This window comes from Diabrotica undecimpunctata, chromosome 2, assembly GCF_040954645.1.
Source record: "Diabrotica undecimpunctata isolate CICGRU chromosome 2, icDiaUnde3, whole genome shotgun sequence".
In the NCBI taxonomy this organism is placed as follows: Eukaryota; Metazoa; Arthropoda; class Insecta; order Coleoptera; family Chrysomelidae; genus Diabrotica; species Diabrotica undecimpunctata.
The window spans coordinates 93,306,029-93,327,597 of record NC_092804.1 but is presented as its reverse complement, the minus strand read 5'-3'; the positions used below and the strand labels follow the sequence as shown (position 1 = coordinate 93,327,597).

The following is a 21,569-nucleotide window of genomic DNA, read 5'->3' as shown; positions in this document are numbered from 1 at the left end:
ACTCCTTTTTGTTGACATTTCCCCCTTCCCGTTCGATACAAAAGTCGATATAATGGCTTTTATTTCTAAAAATGTCGATTTTCTTCATGACTTTTGTAAAAGTATAATAACCAATTGTTGTGTCGTCTCCTGAATTAGGAGTCAACCTCCGGGATACATTTCTCAGGTGCGGGTCAATTTATATTAACATCCAGAAGACCAACCGGCCTGAGAATGGCGCTATCATTCCAATAGGAGAGTTGACTCCAGGGCAAGAAAATCCACAACTCACAACATGGCTTGCTAACAACCATAGCAGAAAAGACCAGGATAAAACCTAGGATTTGGTGACAAGCATTTTTCCTTACTATAATGTAACACTGTAGCAAGAAGTCAAATAATTTTTATTTAAATTCAATATAATATTTAAACATGTATTTTTCTGCCCTTTTTGTTTAATATTTTAATAAACATGTGTTAATTTAACTGTGTATTGTTTCTTCTTTTTACTTGTTTGCGTGTGTTGCTCCAGAGTAGGCCATATTCACGTCCTGAGTGAGCTAGCCAGGGAGTGTTTCGTATAACGTCTAATGTAGCAATTTTGCAATTGATACATTAGGGGTTATGACGTTAAAAATTGGTCTCAACGGGAAACGATTTGTCACTCCAACGTTGTTAGTGATGTTAGTCGGATTGTAGCAGCAAACTAAGGTTTGCGGTTACAAGTTGACAACAGCAGCTCAACGTTGGGATGTTACAAATTGAGCCTCGAAGGATTACAAATTCTCACCCAATGAATGTTCGTTGGAACGTTACAAATTGGTGCCAAAAATAACTGAAACAGCATCTCTCCGCATACCAAGATCAGCTTAGATGATTTCATAAGAGTTTTAACATTTATATTTGACTTTAACATATTTTTATTCAATGACAATTTCTTTAAACAAATCTTTGGCACTCCAATGGAAATCCAAAAGAAACTCCAATCCAAAGAAAAGATACCTTTTCACATACCTTTTATTAAACGATATGTTGATGATTTGATTTTATCGGTCCCTGAAAACAAAGTAACTGATGTGTTAAACACCTTTAACGCCCAATGTGAACACCTAAAGTTTACGGTTGAGAGAGAGGCTGATAATATGATTCCTTTTTTAGGCATGCTAATCCATCGTGGCAACGATGGCATGCTAAGGACGGAGTGGTATCGTAAACCTTGTTTTAGTAACCGTTTTATAAACTTTCATTCTCAACATCCATCCAAGATGAAAACAAATTTGGTTTTGGCCCTGAAAACTAGGGTTATCAACTTGTCACACATCGAGTTCAGAGACAAGGGACTAAAAAAGCTGAGATCTATATTACAAGAGAACTCCTATCCTATAGGGCTGTTAAATAAACTCATTTTCGGTTCTCCTTTTCCTTCGAATTTTTCTGACAACCAAAATTTTCATAACAATGAGGTCCGACAATTGACATTGACACAGAACACATCAGTGATACCATCTAAAATAACTTATGGTTGCCTACCCTACATTCCAGTTTTGACACCGAAGCTAATGAACATCTTCAAAAATGTTAGTGATTTAAAAATTACAACCAAAAATGTGAAAACGGTATCGAAGTTATACACAAAAACAAAAGATCCTTTCACAATACAGGAGTCATCGAATGTTGTTTATTCTATACCGTGTAATAATTGTAACAAAATATATATAGGAGAATCTCGTAATTTTCACAGTAGGGTGATCTCACATCGTAGCGATATAAAAACCAAAAAAAAATAAATGTATGTGCATTGACAGAACATGCATTAACGTTGAAACATGAATTTAATTTCGAGGATTCCTGTATTTTGGCAAAGGAAAAGAACCATTCAAAACGTGTTTTCTTGGAAATGTGTTCCATAAAATCGAGTACATCTTGCATCAATAAAAAGTCAGACATAGATAAACTGAGCAACATTTATTGTTACTTACTGGAAAAACATCCAAAATAAAATTAATATCTACCTGTACCCGTACCCACACAAATTACAGTTATATGCATAACATGTTGCATACCATTAAGACAGGTTTAAAAATTAAAATCACCTAAGATGGGCCTCTAGTATTTCTTAAAAAGAAATATGATATTAAGTACACCTAATTACTTTTTAATCATAGGATTTTTTCTTTTTGTTCTCTATGTGCCATAGTTAAAACACACCAGTAAAAGATGACAACAAAATTTTTACTATTTTTACCTAAATTTTAAAGAATTTTAAAATGTATTTTGTCCACTATTTTATATTTTATGTGTGTGTTATTAATGTTGAGTATCTATGCTTTTATAAATAATCTCAACGACTAGTAAGTTGCACTGAAGATTTGTGATATTTTATAAATATTTACACTTTTTCTTATTACAGTGTCTTGAAAAAGGAATAAAACCATTCCGAAAGCTAGACAAAAAGTCATAAGAGTGTTTCATTAATATCCCGGCCAATTTTCTGACTGCAACCCTAATAAACTGTGTTGTTAGTTTATATTGACAATCACGAATATCCAGTAATTCTTATATATATATATATATATATATATATATATATATATATATATATATATATATAAGAAAAAAGAAGTACTTGTGACCCGTTTGGAACAAATATATAACTGTTTTGGATGGGTTGGAGTCAATAAAAGGGCTATTGGTTAACTATTTTTTTATTCTCGAGCTTTCAATTGTGTTTACAATTATTATCAAGAGCTAAAAAAGACAAAATACTTACAAGGTTGAACTAAAAAGAAAAAACAATTTTTGTTAACTTACCAAATAAAAATTAGTTTAGTAAAAATTACTGCTAATACATTTTCAAAATATTTAATACATGTTTAAATGTTTCAATCCAATAAATGTTTCTCCGAAAATTTTTATAATTTTGAAAACATTTTTTTAATAGAAAAATAATTGAATTTATAAATAAGTTCAAATAGCAACCAATTACAAATAGCCTCAATGTCATAAATGCCAACATAAAATTTTTATTTTTGACAATTATATTGCCAAAAGTAAAATTTCGTTTAAACATTCTTTTTTGTTTAGTAACAAAAAGAAGAAGATTTATTCACCGTTGACAGATGTCTGAAAGAATGTGACAGATATATGGAGAATTAAATATGACATTTTACAAGTTTTATATATAAATCATAAAGAAAGAATATAATTATAAATTTTGCTTAAATTTTGAATTTCTGATCTTTTGTTTAAACTATTATCACTTTTGCTAATACAAACCATTTCCAAAAAAGTCCTTTTAAATTTATTACTTTCATTACATAAAATTTTAATATCAAAATCCATAATATGGTCTTTATCGATTACATGCTCTGCCAAAGCACAAGATGGTTTTTTAATTCTGCAATCACTTTTGTGAGAAATAATGCGATTTGAAAGATTTCTTCCGGTCTCACCAACATATTCAGCCTCACACTGAGTACAACTAATGCTGTATACTAAATTCGTTTTTTCAAATTTGTCTATAGGATATTTAGTTTTAGAATATAAAGATGAAATAGTTTTGATGTTCTTTGTTGCTATTTTTATATTGTCAATAACTTTTAGTGTTTGTATTAATTTAGGTGTTAATGATGGTATAAAAGGTAGTGAATGATAATATATGTTCTGATTGTTAGATACAATGTTTTGAGATTGAGCAAAAAATGGTGTTAAATTATTTATATTACCAATATTAGAAAAAAGCATCCTATGTAGCATATCTGGAGGATAAGAGTTTTCAATTAGAATATTTTTTAATAATTGAAGATCTTCTTGTAGATAAGCTGGATGAGAAAGTTTTAAAACACGTTCTTTTAATCCTGTTATAAGGTTCATTTTCATTTTATTTGGATGGTGAGAGTAATAGCTTATAAATCTGTTACTACATATGGGTTTTCTGAACCATCTGGTTTTCAACATATTTATAAAATACACCATTAAATATAAAAATATTAGAATCAAAAACAAAGTTGATAAGTGTTTTGAAATGTAATAAGTCAATATTAGTGTGTTGTGAAATCTCATTCCAATGTTTTTCAACACTACTTATGATTAAATCTAAAGGTAAATTAGTAAAAAGAGATGTTACATCAAAACTAACTAAAACATAATTTTGTGGTAATTGGAAATTATTAATGAAAGAACTAAAATCAAATGAATATTTAATGTAAAAATTGTTGTTTAAATTATAAGCATTAGTTAAGATGTCAGTGAGGAGTTATGCTATTGGTCCATTAGGAGGGCACAAAGATGAAACAATTGGTCTCATAGATAAAGTTGGTTTATGTATTTTTATCAGAGCATAAAACCGTGGAGCAATAGAATTATAAATTTTGAGCTCTTTTGCTTTTTTATTATCAATAAATTATCAAAAATAAAAAGCAAATTGTCTAGTATCTAAATTAAACATAAAGAAATTTATTGATAATAAAAAAGCAAAAGAGCTCAAAATTTATAATTCTATTGCTCCACGATTTTATGCTCTGCCAAAAATACATAAACCAACTTTATCTATGAGACCAATTGTTTCATCTTTATGCCCTCCTAATGGACCAATAGCACAACTCCTCACTGACATCTTAACTAATGCGTATAATTTAAACAACAATTTTTACATTAAAGATTCATTTGATTTTAGTTATTTCATTAATAATTTCCAATTACCACAAAATTATGTTTTAGTTAGTTTTGATGTAACATCTCTTTTTACTAATTTACCTTTAGATTTAATCATAATCATAATTTTGTGGTAATTGGAAATTACTAATTTGCCTTTAGATTTAATCATAAGTAGTGTTGAAAAACATTGGAATGAGATTTCACAACACACTAATATTGACTTATTACATTTCAAAACACTTATCAACTTTGTTTTTGATTCTAATATTTTTATATTTAATGGTGTATTTTATACACAAATTTTTGGTAGTCCTATGGGATCTAGTCTTTCACCCATTCTAAGTAGCTATGTCATGGATGATGTTATCAGTGATTGTATCAGTAATTGCACTTTTTTCATTCCTTTTATTAAGAGATATGTAGATGATTTAGTTTTGGCACTTCCTAAACACAAAATTCATGAAACAGTCAACATTTTCAACAGTCATAATCAACATATACAATTTACAGTTGAGGAAGAGGTAGATAATTCTCTACCATTCCTTGACATGAGAATTGTAAGAAATACAGACAATATGTTGAAAACCAGATGGTTCAGAAAACCCATATGTAGTAACAGATTTATAAGCTATTACTCTCACCATCCAAATAAAATGAAAATGAACCTTATAACAGGATTAAAAGAACGTGTTTTAAAACTTTCTCATCCAGATTATCTACAAGAAGATGTTCAATTATTAAAAAATATTCTAATTGAAAACTCTTATCCTCCAGATATGCTACATAGGATGCTTTTTTCTAATATTGGTAATATAAATAATTTAACACCATTTTTTGCTCAATCTCAAAACATTGTATCTAACAATTAGAACATATATTATCATTCACTACCTTTTATACCATCATTAACACCTAAATTAATACAAACACTAAAAGTTATTGACAATATAAAAATCGCAACAAAGAACATCAAAACTATTTCATCTTTATATTCTAAAACTAAATATCCTATAGACAAATTTGAAAAAACGAATTTAGTATACAGCATTAGTTGTACTCAGTGTGAGGCTGAATATGTTGGTGAGACCGGAAGAAATCTTTCAAATCGCATTATTTCTCACAAAAGTGATTGCAGAATTAAAAAACCATCTTGTGCTTTGGCAGAGCATGTAATCGATAAAGACCATATTATGGATTTTGATAACATTAAAATTTTATGTAATGAAAGTAATAAATTTAAAAGGACTTTTTTGGAAATGGTTTGTATTAGCAAAAGTGATAATAGTTTAAACAAAAGATCAGAAATTCAAAATTTAAGCAAAATTTATAATTATATTCTTTCTTTATGATTTATATATAAAACTTGTAAAATGTCATATTTAATTCTCCATATATCTGTCACATTCTTTCAGACATCTGTCAACGGTGAATAAATCTTCTTCTTTTTGTTACTAAACAAAAAAGAATGTTTAAACGAAATTTTACTTTTGGCAATATAATTGTCAAAAATAAAAATTTTATGTTGGCATTTATGACATTGAGGCTATTTGTAATTGGTTGCTATTTGAACTTATTTATAAATTCAATTATTTTTCTATTAAAAAAATGTTTTCAAAATTATAAAAATTTTCGGAGAAACATTTATTGGATTGAAACATTTTTGTATTAAATATTTTGAAAATGTATTAGCAGTAATTTTTACTAAACTAATTTTTATTTGGTAAGTTAACAAAAATTGTTTTTTCTTTTTAGTTCAACCTTGTAAGTATTTTGTCTTTTTTAGCTCTTGATAATAATTGTAAACACAATTGAAAGCTCGAGAATAAAAAAATAGTTAACCAATAGCCCTTTTATTGACTCCAACCCATCCAAAACAGTTATATATTTGTTCCAAACGAGTCACAAGTACTTCTTTTTTCTTATATATATATATATATATATATATATATATATATATATATATATATATATATATATATATATATATATATATATAAGAATTACTGGATATTCGTGATTGTCAATATAAACTAACAACACAGTTTATTAGGGTTGCAGTCAGAAAATTGGCCGGGATATTAATGAAACACTCTTATGACTTTTTGTCTAGCTTTCGGAATGGTTTTATTCCTTTTTCAAGACACTGTAATAAGAAAAAGTGTAAATATTTATAAAATATCACAAATCTTCAGTGCAACTTACTAGTCGTTGAGATTATTTATAAAAGCATAGACACTCAACATTAATAACACACACATAAAATATAAAATAGTGGACAAAATACATTTTAAAATTCTTTAAAATTTAGGTAAAAATAGTAAAAATTTTGTTGTCATCTTTTACTGGTGTGTTTTAACTCTGGCACATAGAGAACAAAAAGAAAAAATCCTATGATTAAAAAGTAATTAGGTGTACTTAATATCATATTTCTTTTTAAGAAATACTAGAGGCCCATCTTAGGTGATTTTAATTTTTAAACCTGTCTTAATGGTATGCAACATGTTATGCATATAACTGTAATTTGTGTGGGTACGGGTACAGGTAGATATTAATTTTATTTTGGAGGTTTTTCCAGTAAGTAACAATAAATGTTGCTCAGTTTATCTATGTCTGACTTTTTATTGATGCAAGATGTACTCGATTTTATGGAACACATTTCCAAGAAAACACGTTTTGAATGGTTCTTTTCCTTTGCCAAAATACAGGAATCCTCGAAATTAAATTCATGTTTCAACGTTAATGCATGTTCTGTCAATGCACATACATTTATTTTTTTTTTGGTTTTTATATCGCTACGATGTGAGATCACCCTACTGTGAAAATTACGAGATGATTCTCCTATATATATTTTGTTACAATTATTACACGGTATAGAATAAACAACATTCGATGACTCCTGTATTGTGAAAGGATCTTTTGTTTTTGTGTATAACTTCGATACCGTTTTCACATTTTTGGTTGTAATTTTTAAATCACTAACATTTTTGAAGATGTTCATTAGCTTCGGTGTCAAAACTGGAATGTAGGGTAGGCAACCATAAGTTATTTTAGATGGTATCACTGATGTGTTCTGTGTCAATGTCAATTGTCGGACCTCATTGTTATGAAAATTTTGGTTGTCAGAAAAATTCGAAGGAAAAGGAGAACCGAAAATGAGTTTATTTAACAGCCCTATAGGATAGGAGTTCTCTTGTAATATAGATCTCAGCTTTTTTAGTCCCTTGTCTCTGAACTCGATGTGTGACAAGTTGATAACCCTAGTTTTCAGGGCCAAAACCAAATTTGTTTTCATCTTGGATGGATGTTGAGAATGAAAGTTTATAAAACGGTTACTAAAACAAGGTTTACGATACCACTCCGTCCTTAGCATGCCATCATTGCCACGATGGATTAGCATGTCTAAAAAAGGAATCATATTATCAGCCTCTCTCTCAACCGTAAACTTTAGGTGTTCACATTGGGCGTTAAAGGTGTTTAACACATCAGTTACTTTGTTTTCAGGGACCGATAAAATGAAATCATCAACATATCGTTTAATAAAAGATATGTGAAAAGGTATCTTTTCTTTACACGTTGTTATAAGTTCATCCAAAACAAAGTTACATAGTATGGGGGATATTTTGCTGCCCATTGGAGTGCCAAATGATTGCCAATTATGAAATCATCTAAGCTGATCTTGGTATGCGGAGGGATGCTGTTCCAATTATTTTTGATACTGTTAAGAATAGCATGTAGTGGTAAGTTTGTAAACAGTGACACAACATCTAGACTAATCAGTATATAATTATTCGGAACTTTAACATTGTTAATGAAATTACTAAAAGTGAAAGAATCTCTAATATAGAATTCATTGGATTCGTTATAGGCAATTGTGAGGATATCCGTGAGGTGTTTAGCAAGTTTACTGTTAGGAGCATCAATGGAAGAGACAATAGGTCTCATTGAAATAGTGGGTTTGTGAACTTTAGGCAGTGTATAAAACCTGGGTGCAAATGCATTGTAAATTTTCAAGGATTTTGCAACTTCTGTTGTTATGGAAGAAGCTAAATCTGACACCAGCTTGTTTGCCTTTTGTTGGAGGGTGCACACCGGACTGTTCTTAAGTTTGATGTAACTTTTTGTGTCATTTAATAAACTATTACTTTTTTCAATGTAATCATTCTTATACATTGCCACTGTTACATTTCCCTTGTCACTCCTAACAATGTAAATTTCTTCTGCCAACAAAAGGCAAACAAGCTGGTGTCAGATTTATAAATTATCTGTGTCCACCTGATTAATTAAACGTGGTCTTTTGTTAATACTTTCATCGTCTGCAACCATTACTGTTGTGATCTATGTTATTTTTTCCTCTATCTGGTGGATCATTTTTATTACTTTTATAAAATTTTCTTACAAAACACCGATCACCAAAAGTTTCTTCTAAATACCTTAATTAAGCTTGTTCGAATTCAACTGTATCTCTTGAAAAACCGTACTGGAATACTAATTAATTGTAATTGAACTATTAAATACTATTTAACCACATTTTTGTATTAACCTTGGTAAAAATTTTAAATTTCATGTTTGCTTTAATTAAAGTGGTTATTTTATATACTAGGATGTTTAAGTTACAATAGGAATAGATAACATGCCAACGTAAGACTCCACTGGAGGTTGCTAGTCCAAAGACAAAGTGTCTACGAGGACTTGTGGATAGTAACTGGGGAGTCGGAACAAAGGAGTCAATGTAACTTGAGGTATTTGTCTGAACATGACAGTAGCCAGCAATATTTAAAAATGAATATGTTAAGTTAAAATTAAGTTGGGAAATTTGAAAAAATTCTTGATAATGTAGGTGAACTGAAGTTTACTGCTAGGCAACCATTTATACAGATATCAGAATTCAGTGGTGGTGAACTAAAGATTTTTATAAAAGGTCCTTTATGTTTTTTCAACATTTGATATCTGGAATATGGAAAACAAATATGTGTTGGAAGTTGAGTTCTTTTTATTATTGCATAGTGAAATGTTAATTGATGTATTTGAGAGTGCTATTGAGATGGAATGTGAATAGAATAAATTTTGTAATGTACTGTTCATATAATACTTAACTTATAACTTAAGCAGGGAAGGCACTCTATGTTAAAAAACAACATCATTCTCTCCTGATGCCAACCAATATGTAGCTTCGCCGTTTTTTAAAAATATTTAAACAGTTTGTCCTTGTGTCGTATAGTGTAATGTACAATTCTATGTTTATGACATTCTCAACAGATTGTTGGATAGGCAAAATTTGACGAAATGCCCCTGAAGATGCTCTAGGAAGCGAAAGTACTTGGGCAAGATTTAATTAATAAACTGTGCTCGATATCTGCCTTTCATTTGATCAAAAAAAAATAGTAAAATACCTTAAACGCTTAAGAAGAATTCACGTTAAAGATGCTCCATAAAGTTAGCAAAAATTTGAAATTCAAATTAATTTCTTAGGATAAGTTTGAGAATACTAAAGATAGGTGTGGTAGTCAGAAAACTTATAGAAAAACGAAACTGTCAGTAGAGTGGATTAGGTTGGAAACTTATACTGGTAGTTTATATTTGGTTGAAACTTACAAAAATATTAAATCTCCGCTTTACAGTTTTCTAATGATAGTACGTTATGTTCGTCCTTGCCATCCTATTAGAGGGCAAGCAAAGGGTTCAAAAATAAAATCACTGTCGAGCAACTAGCTCACGATGTGACGGTACATAATACGACACATATCCATCAACTTTAGTATTGTATTTTGTCCTATAAATGGATTCTTTTGGACAATAAACGCAGATTTAGCCATACCGCTCACACTCCCTCTAAGGGGAAAATTCACTCATCCCAGATACCTACGGTATCAAAAGGATTGAGCTCTGGTGGGACTCTCCGTGTTATCGAGCCCTAGGTGACTTGGTTTGCTGAAGTATCTCTCAAAAATTTTCGTACACATCTGGACGTCGCGAGGAGTACAGCTTTCTGCATGGCCTTATAAAGATGTTCATTTAGACCCAGCTGTTTGATGTTGGCTAGGAGATTTTTGGGAATAACACCAGTAGTAGATAGAATAATTGGTACTGTCTGGGTACTTTCCATTCTCCATTGTCTCCTGATTTGTATTTCTAGATTTCTATACTTGGCGACCTTTTCGTTGTATTTAACACGCACATTATTGGTGTTAGGTATCGCCACATCAATAAGTGTTATTTGCCTGGTAAGTTTAATAACTAGTATGAATCCGGTGCCACTGGTTGGTCTGTGAGCACAGTACGGTCCCAGTATAGCTTGTAGTTGTCATTTTCAAGCATTCTGTGTTGATATATTGAGACATTGGTCTGAAGCTATTTTCTTGTGGTATTTTAAATTAATTACTATTTAAATGGGAATAAGCCACAATTAAAGGTTAAAATACGTTTATTGACGTTTCAATTTCCACTTCGGAAATCGTTCTCAAAATACTAAAAATCAATCGTATTTTTAGAACTATTTCCGAAGTGGAAATTGAAACCTCAATAAACGTATTTTAACCTTTAATTGTGGCTTATTCCCATTTAAATGGTAATTAATATTGAGACATATTGTTACTAAGGAAGATGGTCGGTTTGGAGAAGTCCCAGTTTGTCAGCTAGTTCTTGGTGGATAATCTTTCCTACTGAGTCATGGCGTTCTTTATAATCAGTTCCGACAAACGCCTGGCAGCCCCCGGTAAGATGTTGGATGGTTTCTTGGGCTTGGCATCCATATCGGCATTTGTCATTTTGGACTTGAGGATCTTTAACAATATATTTCAGGTAATTTTTAGTTGGAATAACCTGATCCTGAATGGCCAGTAGAAAGCCCTCAGTCTCGGGAAATATCTTTCCTGATGTCAACCAATAGTTCGACGCTGTATTGTCGACATATTCTTGGCTGATCTCATTGAGATTTCGCCCATGCGGAGGTTTACTCATTCAGGTGCGTATTTTTTCTTGCTGGGTCAGGTGGTTTATGCGCATTTGTTGTTTCCCTAGTTTTAGCGGCGTTGTGTCATCTACTGCGCAAATTGCTCGATGTAAGGTAGATGTCTCAGCCTGCACCTGAAAATAAGTTCTTAAATTAGCAACCTGTTTATCCAATTGCTCACCTATGTCCATAAGTCCTCTTCCCCCTTGATATCGCGGTAATGTTGTTCTCTCTACTGCACTGCATGGTGTTTTTGCGCCTTTGTGAGAAGTGTTCTTACTTTCCGCTGAAGACTCTCTATATCCGTTTTTGACCACTTTATAATACCAAATGAGTAGCTCAGCGCGGAACAGGCGTATGTATTTAATGCCTTAAACAAATTTTTACTATTAAGATATGACCGATTTAGTTGTCTTACTCTTCGTACGAACTCGGAAGTTAGTTCGGTTTTCATTAGTTTATGGTCAATTTTTCGCGCTTGCTGTACTCCGAGATATTTGTACATATCATTTTCACCCATTGCCTTGATGTTTTGGCCATCTTGCATATCGAAACCTCCGGGCTGAACCTTTCCTCTGACTATATTTAGTATACGGCACTTGTCTAGTCCAAAATGCATACTAATATAGTTTGAGAAAGTTTCTACAGTTTTTAGCATCTGATATAAGCGAGTGGAAGCCATTAATTTTAAATCATTCATATACAACAGATGATTAAGCTTCGCCACAACAGTGTTGTTATTTTTTATGCTAAATCCTGAGTCAGTGGAGTTCAGCAGCTGAGATAGTGGGTTCATCGCTAGGCAGAACCAAGGTAGACTTAACGAGTCTCCCTGGAAAAGACCCCGGTTAAGAGATATCTTCAGTTTCGATCTTTCAGTATTCAAATACCTGGTGAAACCAGGTTTCACCTGAATTTTAGTCTTCCACTCTGCCATTATATGCTTCAAAAAGTCACGAGATTATCATCGACTTTATATATTTTTAATATATCTATAAGTCATTCATGCGGTACTGAATCAAAAGCCTTCTTGTAGTCAATGAAGGCAGTAAAAAGGTTTCTTTTTTTGGTGTATGCCTGGTTAGAAATGACTCGTGAGTCGATGATAAGTTGTTCTTTGCAGCCCATGGAGCCCTTAGCGCATCCTTTCTGTTGAGGCTCTATGATATGTTAAAAGGTTATGAACACTCCAAAACTTCTTTAGCCAGAAGTTTTGAACTCTTTCTGGTCCAGGAGATTTCCAGTTATGAAGCTCTTTGATAATGTTCAAAACTTCTTCAGTGGTGAAAGGCTCATAAGGAATATTCCTGTAGTGTTGACAGTTGTTCGTCGTGTCTTCAATTCATCCAGCATTTTTGTTATGAGTAGCTGGCGTCAAAAGTTGGTTTCCCCAAAACTCATGAATTTCTTCTTGGCTTGGGTAGGATTTATTTACATTTTCTACGGTGGAATTCAGTTTTCTATAGAAAGCCTTTTCTGTATTCTCAAAAAGTATATTGTCGCATTTACGGTTGTTACTAACTTTGTATCTCCTTAGGCGACCTGAATAAACGGAGAGTTTTTGTTTTAATGTGTCTAGGCAGTGTTGAGCTGTATTGTTTTCTGGATCATGTTGTGAGTGTCTTGGAGTGTTCAGAATTATTTCTTCAGTTCTTTTAATTACTTTTCGACTTCTTACTCCTCGGATGTATTCTGTAATTTGTCCAATATCCGTGCGCAATAATTCAATTTTACTCAGCAGTCTTTTTTCCCAGGGTGCAATTCTGTTTTCAGTCCTTCCGATATTAATTCCCCGTCGTGTTCTGATCTTAATGCCCATAACATTAGCAATTGCTGTTGCTGCACAATAAATCAGCATATGCAAATATTCTAATGTATGGGCTTCCACGATATAATTGGGTAGGACTTCAGTGTTCATAATTTGTAACAGCACCTAGTTTCTTACAAGAGTTTATTTTTGGTAGCGGTGGTCTGCTAAGTGTGCTTGTACTATTAAATTCTTGTACGGCACGTACCATTTCTCTTACCAGGCTATCGTGCAACTCGTTGTTGTCCTGCTGCGTATTTATAGGTTGAGTTTCTTGTATGGTGAGCTCAGAAATCTGCTCATTAGGGATTTGATTATGGACTTGATCCACAACTAGCTCTTGGTTATGAATCGCCTGTTCGACTTCGCTTCTGATGGTATCGCGTCTTGCCTCTGGGATAAGATTATTTCTTATAATTACCCGGTATTGATCTGCTATTCGCTGTTCAGATACTTGAATCTGTGGGTACTCCCTGCAAAATTCGGCATACAATTGTTGTCGATAGCCGATCGTTTCTCGATCGAGGTCCGTCACCTTGTAATAGAAACGCAAAATGTTTTCATTAATAGACACAGTCCATTTCATGCGCTGCCTCGGTCGTCCCGCTTGAGTGAGCGCCGACTGATGTTCCCATGCAGTACCTTGGGAGAGTGGTCCTCTTAGCGTTGTCTAACTCCCTTGCTGTTGTTACTGTTGTGCTTTAGCTGTTTTTATGACAGGGCTCGTCCCCTTAGTACCCTGCCGCCGACCTACTGCATGCTGTCATGTCCAGCGTCTGCTCTAGACAAGCTTTGGCGATCCTCAGGCAGTATTCCTACTTGAACATTATTATTCACAATTTTCACCTACAGGTGTAAGTTTTTCTTTCGTGGCAGGTGTGCTTGTAACACTCTGGGTATTGGTGCTACGAATATACAGAAGGGACCCTCTGCAAATCCCCTATTCACATAGGAATGAGCCCGATAGAATAACTGTCACAACTCCAAACAAGAAAATCCGTCAGTTCTTCAGAATATTATTAACTTTCATACATTATATTATCAAAATTTTATGCACTTTTTTTTTTAATTTGTATATTTTAAATTATCTTATTTTGTAGAAAATGGCAATAAACCACGGTATGTTCGGATAAATACTCTATTTTCCAATTTAAAAGAAGCAGTACAATCATTTCGTGAAGAAGGATGGGTGCTGAATAGATTCTTAAATAAAAATGATTACAAAGGATTTTTAGAAACAGTTTCATCTTTAAAGGGAAGAGAATTTATGATAGATATTCATGTTCCCAATCTGCTAGTTTTTCCTCCTAAAACCGAATTTTATCAACACCCAGCTTATAAGAATGGATCAATTATTTTACAAGATAAAGTATGTGTTTTTGGTGTATTGTTTATCATATATATATATATATATATATATATATATATATATATATATATATATATATATATATATAGTTTGTTATTTCGTGGCCGTGAATATTTTAATGGAAACTTTTTTATTTCCTGGGTTTGTCGGTCTGATGTAAATAAAACTATTTAAATTTTGTTTAAACGTTTCGGCAAATTTGCCATTTTCAATAAGCACTTTATTAAACTTTAAACATTACATTTTACATTTAAATTTCATGATTGCATGATTACAAAAGTTAAATATGGATTAAAAATTGGTATCTGGCTATAGTGCATTTAAAAAACAACTCAATTTATTAAATTATGATACATATTGGAAAGATCTTTGATATCAGTCTTATTATTGATGGAATTTGGATCTTTTTATGTGAATCATCTCCAATATATAAAGATCATGATTATATATATATATATATATATATATATATATATATATATATATATATATATATATATATATATACTCGCGATCATAAAATCCGGGTCACCTTCAAAATCGCCGTTATTTCATTTTTAAGGAGCTTTATCGTAAATAATAATAACACAAATACAAACTAATGCATGTTTCTGAGAATTGTTGTCAGCTTAGCGGTTTCCTTTGTAACAAAGAACACAAATAGTGCCGATTTCGCGGAAAAGTGCACACTTCTCAAAATGAACGGTACCTGTAACTGCCGCGAAAAAGTGCACACTTCTCAAAATGAACGGTACCTGTAACTGCCGCATGTTTTAAATGTCTCATTTGTGTTTTAACTTTCTGTTCAAACGCAACAAACAAACGTTTATTATTGCCGCCATTAGTGTTTATTAGTGCCATTATTAGTGTTTATTATTGTTTATTTTTTGCCAAAAATGCCTTGGCTGTTGTTGAAACGGCACGCATTGTTGCGCTTATGGAAGACGGTCACACTCAACGACAAGTCGCAAGAACTGTTGGCGTAAGCCTTTCTACGGTTCAACGAGTGCTTCAACGCTTTCAGAAGACGAATTTGCTAACCAGACGATCTGGCTCTGGACGAAGAAGAACGACCACGGCACGAGATGACCGTTTTCTTGTCTTTCAGGCTTTACGAAACCGGACCTCAACTGCGGTTATGCATCGAAATTGGCTACAGGAAGTACGAAATTGCAATGTTAGCGTTGCAACAGTCAGGAGAAGATTTCGTTCTTCTGTACTATCTTTTGCTCGACAATACGCGCATTGGGGAATTAATGATTAGAACAAAGTGTTATTCTCAGATGAATTCCGTTTCTGTCTAACTGGATCCAATGGACGTGTAAGGGTTTGGAGGAGAACCGGTGAACGATTTTCACAAGCTTGCAGTGCTCCAAGAATGCCATTTGGTGAAGGACCGTTCATGGCTTGGGGAGGTGTATCTTCCGACTTCCGCACAGAATTACCCTTAATCGAAAATGAATCCTTAACTGCCCGAAGAAACATTACGTAGATTCTGGAAGAACATGTTATGCCCACCATGGCAGGGCTTGGAGAAGACGCCGTTTTTATGCAGGACAATGCGCGACCGCACGTTGCCAGGATCAGTATGCAATACCTGGACGAGGTTACCCTGGCCAGCTAGGTCTCCGGACCTGAATCCGATCAAACATCTCTGGGACGATTTGAAAAAACGTATTCAAACCCATACACCTCCTCCTAACAACGCACAGGAGCTTAAGGATCTGTTAGTGAGAGAGTGGAATAACATACCTCAACATGTAATCCAGAGAAAAATTGAGAATATGCCCCGTCGTCTGCAAGAGGTTATTAGAGCAAGGGGAGGCAATACACGATATAAGTCATTAAAATTCCACTGATGTTTTACCACGTTCTGTATTTTTCATTTTTTCTTTCGTATGTCTGTTTCAACAATTTGGTTTGTTTTCTGCTTTTTCAATAAAAACAATAAAAAAACCGTTTTTTTTTTCTTTCAAAACAAACATTGATGACATATATATGTATATATATATATATATATATATATATATATATATATATATACATATATATGTCATATATATATATATATATATATATACATATATATGTCATATATATATATATATATATATATATATATATATATATATATATATATATATATATATATATATATATATATAAACTCCTGCGGAAATTTCAAGTGTGTACACAATACAGATTTTTTGTTTTAACGTATATCATTGACAATAAAAGTAAAACAACTTTTTTTCAAAAACGCCATTCAAACAATATTTAGCATCTTATATTGCTCTCAATGGCTTCACTATAGGAAGTTAATATTTTAGAAAACTACTTATTCATATGTATGCACAGTATTATTGTTGTTTGATATAACGAGATCGGCTTATAACGAGCTAATTAGTCTGCCATATATATATATATATATATATATATATATATATATATATATATATATATATATATATATATATATATATATATATATATATATATATATATATATATATATATATATAAAAGGGGGGTTGAGGTTAATTGGGTATACAGCTGATTGAAAGCCAAGTGTACTCTGTTCAACAATTCATTATATTTCGCCAATTTTCACGTAAATTATACAACTATATGTTATATTTCGAAGATAGCTACAATCAACATTATTCCAACAAAAAAAAAATTTACTTGATGTTATTAAAATAAATCGCAATGCCATTAACCTCAATTAAGTAAGTATATAAACAACAAACTATTATTAAATTGTATTTTACCATGTTTTAAATAATTGTAGCTCTCATCTGATGATGCCAATGAAAATTGGCGAAATATAATGAATTTTTGAACAGAGTACACTTGGCTTTCAATCAGCTGTATACCCAATTAACCTCAACCCCCCTTTTTCATTTACCAGTTCAGCTGTTATTTTAGAGGATATATATATATATATATATATATATATATATATATATATATATACATATACATATATATATATATATATATATATATATATATATATATATATTAGACTTGAAATTTCCGCGGGAGTTATATGTGCTTTCTGTAGTTTTCCGGGTTTGAATCCGCGTTGAATAATTATGGTTTTGATGAAAACCATTATTTTGACGAAGTTTCGACAAGGTCGCACTTGCCATTGTCAAGTCAGGTAGTAGCGCTTGTCGCTGATGCTTAAAGTTAACTACTTGCCATTGTCAAGTCAGATAGTAGCGCTTCTCGCTGATGCTTGACTACTATCTGACTTGACAATGGTAAGTGTGACGACCTTGCCGAAACGTCAAAATAATGGTTTTTATCAAAACCAAAATTATTCAACGCGGAGTATATATATATATATATATATATATATATATATATATATATATATATATATATATATATATAATATAATTTCGTTGTATTTACTGATACCATATTTTAGCATATCCTGAAGAAGCAAATAAATTTTGCGAAAGCTTGAATAAGAACAAAGAGTTTTACTTTCCTGCCCTATTAATCACTGCAACCTCAAAATAAAACTTTATTTTACATAACGTGTCAGTCAATAATACCTAACTACTTTATATATATATATATATATATATATATATATATATATATATATATATATATATATACAAAAAACACAGTTTATTAGGGTTGCAGTCTGAAAATTGGCCGGGATGTTAATGAACACTCTTTTGACTTTTTGTCTAGCTTTCGGAATGGTTTTATTCCTTTTTCAAGACACTGTAATAAGAAAAATATGTAAATATTTATAAAATATCACAATTCTTCAGTGCAACTTACTAGTCGTTGAGATTTTTTGTAAAAGCATTGACACTCAACATTAATAACACACATAAAATACATTCTATTTTTTTTTAAATTTAGGTACAGATAGTAAAACTTAGTTTGTCATCTTTTACTGGTGTGTTTTAACTCTGACACATAGAGAACAAAAAGAAAAAACCCTATGATTAAAAAGTAATTAGGTGTACTTAATATTATATTTCTTTTTAAGAAATACTAGAGGCCCATCTTAGGTGATTTTAATTTTTAAACTTGTTTTAATGTTATGCATATAAGTGTAATTTATGTAGGTACAGGTAGATATTAATTTTATTTTGGATGTTTTGTTCATTTGAATGAATTTGGATATATATATATATATATATATATATATATAGAAAAGAAAAGAAATATATATATATATATATATATATATATATATATATATATATATATATATATATATATATATATATATATATATCCAATATTAGAGTGCGACCGTCAATTTATGTTTCACAAGTATTCAACTAGTGAATGCAGAGGTTTAATCGGTCATTTACGTTGGTCAATAAAAAAAAATAAGTCGGCTACTCCATTGGTTTGATAGAAGACGTTACGCTTTATATTTCTAAAGCTTCATCAGTTCTCTAAAATACAAAAGATGATAAAGAGTTTATTATAAAGTCTTATACAGATCCACAAGGAAACAAAGTTCCTGTATTTGGCTGTATACCATATATTAAAAATTTTGAATAAAATCCTTTATAAAAAGGTATATAAAAAACCCAGTTGGGCTATGTTGCATTGACAAAACGTTTTCGGAATAAATATTCCATCATCAGTGTCAAGTTAATACATGGATGTAGCCACTAAATATGTGGGTAAAAACCCTTTAAAAATTATTAAATAAGATTTGATCTACATTATGTCTAATTTACATTTAAGATGTTAAAGTTACCGTTGGATAGGTAACAGGGCGACATATGACTCTACATTAGTTGCGAGTCCTGAGACGGTATGTCTACGAGGACTTTGTCAAAGCAACGAAGCAACGTCAATGTTGCTTTGACAAAGTCCTCGTAGACATACCGTCTCAGGACTCGCAACTAATGTAGAGTCATATGTCGCCCTGTTACCTATCCAACGGTAACTTTAACATCTTAAATGTAAATTAGACATAATGTAGATCAAATCTTATTTAATAATTTTTAAAGGGTTTTTACCCACATATTTAGTGGCTACATCCATGTATTAACTTGACACTGATGATGGAATATTTATTCCGAAAACGTTTTGTCAATGCAACATAGCCCAACTGGGTTTTTTATATACCTTTTTATAAAGGATTTTATTCAAAATTCTTATACAGATGTTTATAGTCCATAACTTACAACTCAATATGTAGTTTAGTATCGATGTTGTATGTACAGTAAACTTTATTCAACATTTGGAACTAACTTAACAAAAAAAAACACACACACACACACAAACTGTACACTTATTAATGTTCATATTCGATATTTAAATCGGACATTTGGCTTCATTTAGAGATGTTTCTCCAATGAAGATAAACAAAGCACTGATTTATTGCAAACTATGCAAACGACGCGATACCGAAAATTTAAAGGGCCGTATATCAACCGAATTCCAATCCCTACGAAGATTTGAGACACATATTTTGAACTTCTACGGGGGTCGTTGAATAATTAGTTTGACGAGTGGATTTGTATGGCAGAAATATTTGATATTTTTTTGATGCTTTTTAAGGAAATATGGAGCGATTGTGTTATTATTTTAAATGAAAAATAAGCCACATTTTAACTAAAGAAAAAATTGGTATTATTTATTACGTAAGATAAGAGAGTGGGAAACCTGGCTCAAATTATCGATGTCGGTTCTTTTGTTTATTGCAGATGGGTTCTTGAGGATCTCAAACATTTCCACGAAGGCGCGTTTCTGATAGTTATAATGGCGTGTGGTGCAAGGGCACAAGAGGGTTTGGAATGTCTAATGTCTAAATACGGGAGTTGTTGTAATTTGGGTCTCTTGACCAATATTTAGGGATAGCCGGCAAAGAGTTAAAACCCATAATTATCAACACCCCCAGAAAAGCCCTTAGTTCCGCCACTGTAATTTTCAGAAGTACTCCTCTCTGACTGGCATACAAATTAGTTTGATCTACAATCAACCGCAGAGTTTCAATAGGCAACAGCAAATTCAAGAAGTCTATCGGTCTTTCCGAACGAACCTGTAATAATACAACAATTATTTGAAAATAAATCGAGTAAAATAAGTTTTTACCTGCACGGTTGGACCCATATCATCTACATACTGGAAGTCTGTATACGCTTGGGGCAACGAAGGTACTTTTGACCAATTTACAAAGTCTTCTTGATCTTTGTGTGGCTGGTCAGCGCTCCTATCACTGTCCGATTCCAGAAGAGAGCGTTGTAGTGGTCTAGGTATTTCTGACTGATAGGTAACATCAGTCATCGGAGTCATAAGGATTGTCCGCCAATTCCTCTTCTGAAGCTGACTGCCCGGCAGATTCCTGCGATGTCGATAGCTGAGGTTGGTTGATCGGTGATACTATTCGTATACGTTTTGGCATATGGAAAGAAGAATGGACACTTAAAGCTGATGACTGATGACGAAATAGAAGAGCGCGTTTGCGGGGTTCCTGTTGACGAAGAGTCAACTCGATCAAAATCATCTGCATCAGAATCTCTACCAACATGGAATTTTCCGCCTGCTCTTCTGTTACCTACAATAACTTTAGTAGTAGTTCTTCTTCAGAGAGAGGCTTTTTTCTGGCATATATTCACATGTAATTTAGCAAAAAACTTGTTATAATTTATCCATCAAAATTTTGCATGAATTATTCAAGCATGTGCCGCCATTAAGAAAATAAGTAAAATGACAAATATTTCCTTGGCGCAAAATTAGATAGGTTTAAAAATATATTTTTTAAAAAGAAATATGTTTGAACAATCATTTTATGTAATATTGGCACGTAA

The 21,569-nt window shown here is 32.0% G+C and overlaps 1 protein-coding gene across 1 annotated transcript in view; it reads left to right on the top strand.

The window, feature by feature from the left end:
* The window catches only part of Nsun5 (Nop2/Sun-like domain containing protein 5), a 240,885-nt gene that overhangs the window by 108,995 nt on the left and 110,321 nt on the right, over nt 1-21,569 (top strand). Inside the window, exon 3 of the mRNA XM_072523213.1 lies at nt 14,492-14,760. Coding sequence (XP_072379314.1) covers nt 14,492-14,760 — 269 coding nt within the window. The remainder of the gene's footprint in view (nt 1-14,491; nt 14,761-21,569) is intronic.